At 41.0% G+C, this 9,176-nt stretch overlaps 1 protein-coding gene across 2 annotated transcripts; it reads right to left on the bottom strand.

Annotated features, from left to right (window-relative positions):
* Positions 1–357: 357 nt before the first annotated feature.
* On the bottom strand, positions 358–8,670 carry sp6 (Sp6 transcription factor). 2 transcript variants are annotated; one of them, XM_037100966.1, is made up of 2 exons: positions 8,459–8,670; positions 358–3,796 (listed from the first exon to the last, which is right to left on the bottom strand). In XM_037100966.1, exon 2 carries the CDS (start codon positions 3,673–3,675, stop codon positions 2,749–2,751), a length of 927 nt encoding a protein of 308 aa, XP_036956861.1. In that variant the 5' UTR covers positions 3,676–3,796; positions 8,459–8,670; the 3' UTR covers positions 358–2,748. The 2 variants fall into 2 exon arrangements, with proteins under 2 accessions (XP_036956861.1, XP_036956950.1); XM_037101055.1 differs by lacking the exon at positions 8,459–8,670 and adding an exon at positions 4,038–4,717.
* Positions 8,671–9,176: the final 506 nt, after the last annotated feature.

The raw sequence follows: 9,176 nt of genomic DNA, 5'->3' as shown, positions 1-9,176 counted from the left end.
GTTATTATGTTAAGCTCAGGAGATTAAAATGGCCGCCAATGTTGCCACGTGGTGTTTTTGTGATGGCTCCATCTCTGAAAATGTTCAGGGCCCAAAACTGTACAACTGTACTAAGTTTCATGCTTTTATGTCAAAGTGAAAGATGATTTTTTTTGCATTTCCTCTGGACTACTACTGATACTACTACTACTACTACTACTACTACTACTACTACTACTACTACTAATAATAATAATAATAATAATAATAATTATGTCTGCTGTTGTATTCAAGTGAAACTGAAATTGCACAGAGTAATTCATAATCAGCCTACCTGACTTAAAAGTAAAATAAAGATTCAACATGGACATAGAGTATAATTTTTTATTTAATAAAGGACAATAATAGATTAAATACAAGTTATTACACCACAATACTTAACTTATCAAATGTTTTAGAACTTATTTTATAACAGTCAACTAAAACATTTACTACAGCGACCAAACTTTAAAACAAGGTGTCCAACTTGCTCTACTGACCAACGTAAAAGACTATCTAACATAAACAAAAAATAATAATAATAAGAGACAATACACAATAATTGACTAATATTTTAGCAATGTCTTCCATTTCTTAAATTCTATACATAAATACAGCAATCATGAGCCTCCATAAATTGAAAGCTCCCTAATATATATAGAAATCTCAGCCTAACATCTGTGATGGTTTATACATCCTAATAGTGTTTTAAACTGAAAAGCCACTCACACTGCCTGCTACAGAACTATTGATCACAGAATATTGATTATGAAAGTTAACTATTCAAATTAAGTAACCTAATAGATTTCAGATGCGTCTGTTGTTCAACTGCATTTTATTGTGTTCACTCGACTGCCGACGCAGTGCTTTTCTGCATAATTTAGTATGAATTATAAATATAATTCAAACTTAAATGGCTGTGATGTTTCAAAAAGAGTTTTGTTAAATTATTTGTTAGTGTCAATTAACATGGAAAAAGTACAGACACACCAACGGCAGTTAATAAAATGTGTTGAGCGATGAGCCCGTCACACATTCTTTGTTGATGATTGGGACCACAGCTTGATCCGACATGCAAATCATGATCAAGCTGATGATATTTGGAATAACTGTGTAACCTCGCTAAACCCCACTTAATGAGGTGTACAGTAGCTGGATGGTATTGGTGGGACAGGCCTCTGCTTCCACCACCGCCTGAAGCTTTTGAGGCATGAATTTAAGTGAAGGCCTTCCAAGAGTTTCCCCAGTTTAATAAAAAAAATCACTTTTTTTGGCTTGGTTTAGTCTTCACTCTGTAAATTAACGTGATGCTCCTCTATGTTCACTAGCTAGTAGTTAATGCTGTCTTTCTGACGTTTGGCGCGTAGCACTCAGCCTACCCTCCATTTATCAGAATGTTATAGCTGAAAACAGCTGTCTGCTAGTGTGAAGGAGATTGATGAGCGTGGTAAGACTTCACCACAACAGTTAATGTGGGCCAGCAGAGCTGAAAATATTGATTAGTGCAGCTTAAAATCTTGGGACTACAGAGGCCACTGGAATAAACCACCGTCCTGGAAGTTTCACTCGGCGGCAGTAGCCTGTAGCGTTAACATTGTGGACCTGTGGAGCCATTTTTATGGCCAAATACGTTCACAGTCATCAGCATTTTGCAACAGAAACCAGGATTCATTTGACCTGGCAGAATTCTCCCTCCAAGTCCAGCTTTCATGACCATGAAGCTCGGTTTTATCTTTATGTTCTTAGCTACCAGGAGTGGAGGGGATCACTGCCCTTAGCTGTCTCACTAGCATCTTTTTGTTCCATTTGGCAACTTGAATCACATTCCCCTTTCTGAATGGTCCTTCTCAGTAATAAGTGTAGAACTATTTCTGATATATAGTAGCCTTTGTAGTGCATGAAACTCAATTTTGTATATTATATTATATTATATTATATTATATTATATTATATTATATTATATTATATTATATTATATTATATTATATTATATTATATTATATCAGTGTGTTATCATCGCAGCATACTGCAGCTGCAAGTCATTACTGTCTGTTTTATTTTCATTTTGTTAATGTACCATTTTCATATTACAACACACACAATGCCATCTGTGTGGCATTAACTCTCAAAAATTCAAATGGTAACTAATATTTTTAAAACAAGACAATGCTGCATCAGATTCCAGTGTCTTATCACAACTCGCGCCGTAGGCTCCACACATTTGGTGACAAATCAGAGTATCACCATCTCCTTTCTCCACTCAAAAGCTTGCTGCCTTTGAAATGGGTAAATTAAACTGTGCTGGAGATAAACATTTTTCTCCATCTCTCCCAGTAACACATCTCATTCATTTAATTGTAAACAAGTAAACAAGCCACCTTCAGTTGATCTATTCCCAGTCTCTTGGTCTACTGGTAGTAGTGGCTCTATAGCAGCAATGGAAGTCCAGCAACAAGCCTCAGTGTGGTTGCATCCTTAGCCACCTTTTACTTTTGGTAAACAAAGGATATTTCTCTACACAGAATCAGTAAAAGTCCAGTAAAAGTTTTTTTTTCTTTTCTGTGTTTATTTAGATTATGATTGAGACGAACAGTTACTGTTAAGACTGATGTCAGTAAAAGTTTGTCCGAACCTTGTTTTTATTCGCTACTCTATCGTAAAACTATGACACCTCTATGACAGAGAGGGGAACAAATGGTAAACCTTTAACTGCCAAAAATTCTTCTGAAATTAGCCGGACTGCCCTGTCACGCTGGAGACTGAGGGGTCTGTCTCACATTTGAGCTTCAGCGGAGGCTCTGCGCCATCAGACGCTGGCACATTTGAGGAAGACTGAGGAGGTGTCGAAGCATCAAAACCCTTATCCATCCTTCCATCTCCATTCACCCTCTCCTCCCCATGTCCTGGCGGGGACTCGTGCGTGCGCATGTGCTTGGCCAGGTGGTCGTTGCGCATGAACACTCTGGGACACAATGCGCAGCTGAACTTCTTAGCGCCAGTGTGCGTCTGCAGGTGGCGCTGCAGTTCATCCGAGCGTGTGAATCTCTTGCCACAAAAGAGCCAGTTGCAGACAAATGGACGGTCCCCACTGTGCCATCGTAGGTGAGCCTTCAGGTGGGAGGTCTTGGCGTAGGCTTTGCCACAGCCAGGGATGTGGCAGTTGTGCATGTGTTTCCTCCTGCTGTCGTCAGTGCTCTGGCCCAGCTGTTCAGCATGGACGCAGTTAGGGCAGCGACACACAGCTTGGCCGGCGCCTCTGGAAGAAGAGCGGCGCTGGGGCTTGGGTCGGGCTGAGACAACGTTCTCCTGTGGCTCCTCCAAGGAGAACTGTTCTTGCTGCAGCATTTCAGGGGGCAGCGGCTCCATCTTGAAGCCATCTGTGGGGAAGAGGTGGGATGAGTGTGAGGCTGGAGCGTGTTGAGCTGGAGGCAAGGTGCACAGCTGTGGGTCAGAGCCGTAGGGGCCTAAGGAGGGCTGTAACCCCATGGAGCTCCCCGGACTCACTGAAGGAAGCCCGACACCCTGCCCTGTCTGCAGGTCTATCCAGCTCCCTGGTTGGACGTCCCTGTGGAGGTCCCACCAGGAGGGGATGTTCATGTCTTCTGAGCTGCCACCAGGTGGTGCTGTCCGTAACCAAGGCTCGTAAGGGTGGGCCATGTGAGCAGCTGGTGCAGGTGTAAGACTGTTGAGCAGGTCAGCCGCTGTGTTGTTCACTATCTTGTGGGTTAGGCTGAAAATATTACCACATGATGGGATGGCGGTGCATTGGAAAAGGAACCTGCAGAAAGAAAGAGCAGAAAAACAATCATATTTGGTATCACCTCTCACTCAGTTGCATTTTCTCAATGACTTCACTAAACCACATGCTCTGACTCTGAAGTCTTGAGGTCATTCTTTTTTTTTCTGGCTTGGAAATCACCCAGCTTCTGCTGATCTAAGATCTCTGAACATCAGAAGTACAGACACTCAGGCCTAAATCCTCCTGTCGACAACATTTAAATAACCAACCCCGAGCACACCTCCTTCATTGCCATGGATACTGCAGTTCTCACGCTGCGTGGCCGTGGAGGCAGAAGAGAGGGGGAGACAGACGTGTCCAGGCAGAGGCCTGCCACATACATCCGCTGCCAGGTACTTCCCATGGAGGACAGTCAAAGACAAGCGCAAAGAAAACAACATCATCGGCCCAGTGCAGAAGCAGTGGAGGGGGGAGGGACGAGAGTGAAGGGGAGTGTTGACAGGCGTGCAGTTTGGTAAAGGAAGAAGTTCCAGGGAGGTATGGCTTCAGGCCAAAGTCTATTTGTACATCTCTGAGGTTTGTGGAGATGAAACCTGGCAGACAGGAGAACCAGTTTTTTTTTTTTTTTTTTTTTTTTGATAAATCACACATGATTTACAACATCTGCCTTCCAGGCAAGGAGCCCCGTAAAACACACTGGCGGCAGAACGCGTCAACAGTTGCAGACTGACGGCATTCAGGAGCCTGAGAATGGGAGTCCAACAATAACATGAGAACAATTGCTTTATGTATATAATTATGAGCACACGCTCTGAAAAAGCATCCTTTCATCAACACACTCCTGGTATGTACACTCAACAGTGTCAGTCAGAGGCATGACGCTTGTTAATGTCGGACAAGACGGGAAGCGAGCAGCCTACAAACTTGTGCTTGGCTCTAAACATGTCCTAGCTCCAAACAATCTTGTTGACTTCCACCACACCCCCATCCTGGAACATCTACAATTATCTTTACAGCAGGAAACAGTAAAGTGTCTCTAGCTTTAGAGCTTGGTATCTTGTCTTGAGATCACTTGTGATATCTGACATTGCAAGCCGGACAAGGTCGTCAACAAACAAAAGGTCAGGCTTCAGATATACGTTTCTGATATGCTGTTCCATTAGAGGCAGCCGGGAGCATGCAGCACACAGGTGGGGTCACTCTGAATGACAGTGGACGATGCCCTCTGTAGATCTCAATTTGTTGAGTCAATACGGCCAAACCAAGAGGATTACACTTCCATTTCAAAGGTTCAGTCAAAGCCACTCAGAGATGCTTTCTAGCCCCAATGAAATCATAAAGCAATTAGTTTGGAATTTCCTAATGAAAGGTCTGGTGTTAAAGGTCAAGCTGATTTATGTCATGTCGGCCTGGAGCCAGAGCTGCTCTGTAATTTTTTGGGAATGCGACTCAGACGCACGGCAAATCGGTCCCCCAAACTCTGCTCTTACTGACATGACCGTAAACAAATGAAGACAGCAGCATCCTCCTCTGTTCGTCAAAGCGCTGTGAGCACTAAGAGCTCCTAGGGAAACAGCTGGCATAGGGGCCCCCCTCAGGGTGACAGCAGCCTGGGAGAAGGAGGATGGTACAGAGCAATGACAGAGCTCTGATCATAAAACCTGCCCGACCAAGACCCAGCACAGCCCCTGGTTTACAAGTCTGCCATCGGAAAGAGGCAGAGAGAGGAGGTGAACTTTTCTCTTTACGATTTTGAAGTTTGAACAAACTTTTTTTTTCTGATGAGATCTTAATGATTAGCCTTTAACAACTTATTCAGACTACTAACCAGCTAATCTGACAGTACTTATACAGTGTGAAGTCCATTTTACAGGATGATTTACAGGCTCAGTTTAATCATCATTCTATCCACAACAAGTCTCTCGTTCCAGACCTAGAATAACATATTAACACTGACTGTAGGTAGACTCTTATAACAATGGATGCCCATTGACCCAACCGGCATCTACAAGTTGTTTTAACCTGCTCTGAGAATGAGATGGGTGGAGAAGAACACGTTATTCAGTAAGGGTCAGGTCAGCTGTCAAAGGAGTGTAACACGACAAGCTTCAAACCCCGACCTGTAAAAATCATATTTTGTCTGATCTTCGTTTAGGTGCCCATGTGTAAGGAAGTACTTAACATCAGCATACAACTTATAATATATAGAAACTGACACAAAGATCTGGTGTAAAGACCAAAGTCTGACTACAAACTTCAAAAAAATTTAAAACAATTGTACGGACACTAAGGTAAGAGTGAATGACACTGACTGTGAAATACTCTGACGAACAATCATCAATGTAAAATGTAATTTGCAGTTCTAAGTGAAGGATTAAGTTAGTGACACACAGAGCTCAGGATGAAAGGCTAATCTCAGCTAATCAGTTTCTCTGCGCTTCAACTGTATGATTAAGTGCAGAGATAGTTTAGATAGGATGACAGCGTTACAACCTCGGTTATTTAGGAGAGTCTGTGTGACACTCATTCATTCACAATTGTGTAAGATGCAGCAAATGTATCTACAATATCGACAGCAGTCCTTGTGACAGTAGCTTTAAACATTAACAGTTTTGTATTCGTCCTTCTCTTCTAAATGACACTGTACCACCAGGAAACTGTTTCTTATTTAATGTTCTTCATCAGCTTTATTATGTGACAGTACGGCTGGACATTATGACAGGAAAGCCGGGAGAGAAATGGGGGCTGACATGCAGCGAAGGACTCAGTATTTGTACACGGGGCACACGTTCCACCAGGAAAGCTATCAGGGCCCCCCTGTTTACTGAGATTTAAGGGCCCACCCTTACCAGCCAAGTGGGAGCACAGCCTTTAGTTTTGTTGAAAATCTTTGTCCTGCAAGAGGAATTCCTTTGAAGACAATGTTGTTTCAGTATTTCTGTTTTGATGGGCACAAAGATTCAATATCACGCACACAGGCAGGACTTATTTTAAATGAGATGTACAAAATGTGACACCTGTTCTCCTAGTTTGCATTGAAATGACAATTTTAGTTACTTTAAAAAATTGTCAAGATATGTAAATTCAGCGATGGAAAATACTAAGTTACTCATATACTGTACTATATATTTATATTTCTGTAATGTACAGCTCGTATTACCTTACTTGGTAACTCTGAGGTAGTTGGTTTCCTGAGTTTTGTAAAAACTGTGAAGTTAACTTTCATTTAATTCACAGCATATTCCTTTTATGACATTTATTATATCTTTATGACTATTCAACTTCATTTCCACTGCACTTTTCTGTCAAAACTACAAACAAACATAAATATTCCCCTTTTGTTTTATGTTACAATTACAACACAATAGATACTCTTCATTGGATTGAAGTATTACATAAAATCATTTTCAGCATTATGCATTATTAAGTATATAATGTAGTTTAAATTAACTTCAATTTGACCTGTTACAACATTGAAGTACCTCTTACATAGTGTAAAAAAAACCCCAAAAAAACAATAATAATGAACAAACAGTATAATGATATTACACTGACTGTTGGTACTTTTTTTGTATATTTTAAGTACATTTTGTTGCCACTAATTTGAATACATGATTTATATTTTACTTCTACATTTAATTATAAAATAAAATAAATAATTTGTATTTGTATTCCGGCACTGCATACTGTAAACTGTATTCAAATGTACTACTTACATTTGAACTGAACTACTGATCACTCACCACAGTTAAGCCATGGCGTTTTTAAATATAACTCTTCACATACAAAGTTCATTTAAACTACAACTAGACATCCAGACTGACATGCAGCCACTTCATTTTATTGAATTTTATTGAATCCATTTTAACACCAAATGATTAATCTCTTGAGTGTCGATTCAGTTTGGACTTCTTGTATTTAGTTCAGACGACATACAGTACAGTACTCTTTTATTAAACATTGACATCGTTCATTATTGTCCAGTTTTACAGTTCACAGGGTCCTATGGTACTGTTCCTGCAGGCGACATAAAGAATTATAGACGTCTACTTGAACTAAATTATATATGTATGTATACCCCTTATTTTTTAGCAGGAAAGAAGCGGAGCAATACTGACATTAGACCAAAAACAGCATTTATGTACAGATTGAATCCCTCTCCCATAAAGTATCACACAGGTGTGACTTCCCCTGGTTTCCTAACTTCTCTCTTGTGAGACATTATTTAAAGTATGACTTTAAGATCGAACATTTACGTAAATATTCTGAGTCCCTGACACAGTAGACTACAGCCGTTTGAAGCTGGCCCTCCACACTGAATGGTCAGCCTGAAAACTGTATGTCCAATTCAAACCACACTTTCAGGTTCTTGTACCTGAAAGTGTGGTTTGAATTTACGTATCTTTAATTTATGAATATGAATCAAATGAGACTTGTGGCGTCTCGTGTACAAACTGTTCAGTTCACTGAGACTGTATTCTTTTTTCTTTAGTCTGCTCTGAAAAGAATTAAATCAGACTTTCTCATGTATGAACTTAGAGTTCAACCAATCTAACCTGACGCCTGTCTAACGTGCCCTCATTTTAATAAATGGTTGAATTAGTCATTTCTAGCAACGTGAATGAAGATCAAGTCGTGTATAATAGAGATAACAGACGTTAGATACGTTACAGCAGACGGCAGTGACAGTAAACGAGTTACCTGTTAAGCTGCTGTGATTCTCTTTTTGGATGAAATACACCTGGGTGGAGAAACTCTGTCTCAGCTCAGCTCTGCTCAGTATTCCCTTCGTCGAAAAAAGTGCACAGAAAAATAATATCCTTATCATATTTCATCTGATTCGCCCCATCGCAGACGGTCCAGGTGAGGCAATATCGGATTTGGCGAACAGGTAAGCAGCATTCTCAGGAGTGACTAACTTTATGATAGGTTGTGCGTCTTGAGTCCGTCCAGGCTCCGCCCCCCCCCCCCCCCCCCCCCCCCCGCCGCGGTGCAGTCCCCCGCTCTGAGGATGCGCCCTCGGCTGGAGCTGAGGAGACGGCTCGCTGTGGGTCAATGGGCCCGTCCGTCACAGGGGCCACACACTCACTGTATTTTTATTTATTTTATTTATTTATTTATTTATTTTTAGAAAGTGTGTTTTGATCATATCTAGCAAAAGAGGTTCCACTGTTTAAGCTGCCGGTTGGCCTGTATGTTTCTGAGTGAGAGTGTGCCTTCAGAGGCTATAGGGCAACTTAATTGTAGGCTACTACAATACGTTTTAAGTGGTTATGAACGGTGCTGGGCAAGTTACCTTCAAAGTGCAATATATTATATGTTACCTTCATTTTAAATTAATATGTCACATTGCAATATAGAGGAAAAACACAACTAAAACATTACTAATTATTATCATCACTTTTTAGTTACTTTGAAA

The sequence above is a fragment of the Acanthopagrus latus genome, chromosome 1, assembly GCF_904848185.1.
Source record: "Acanthopagrus latus isolate v.2019 chromosome 1, fAcaLat1.1, whole genome shotgun sequence".
Lineage (NCBI taxonomy): Eukaryota > Metazoa > Chordata > Actinopteri > Spariformes > Sparidae > Acanthopagrus > Acanthopagrus latus.
Note: the sequence above shows the minus strand (reverse complement) of the source record. Positions and strands in the feature narration are given on the sequence as shown.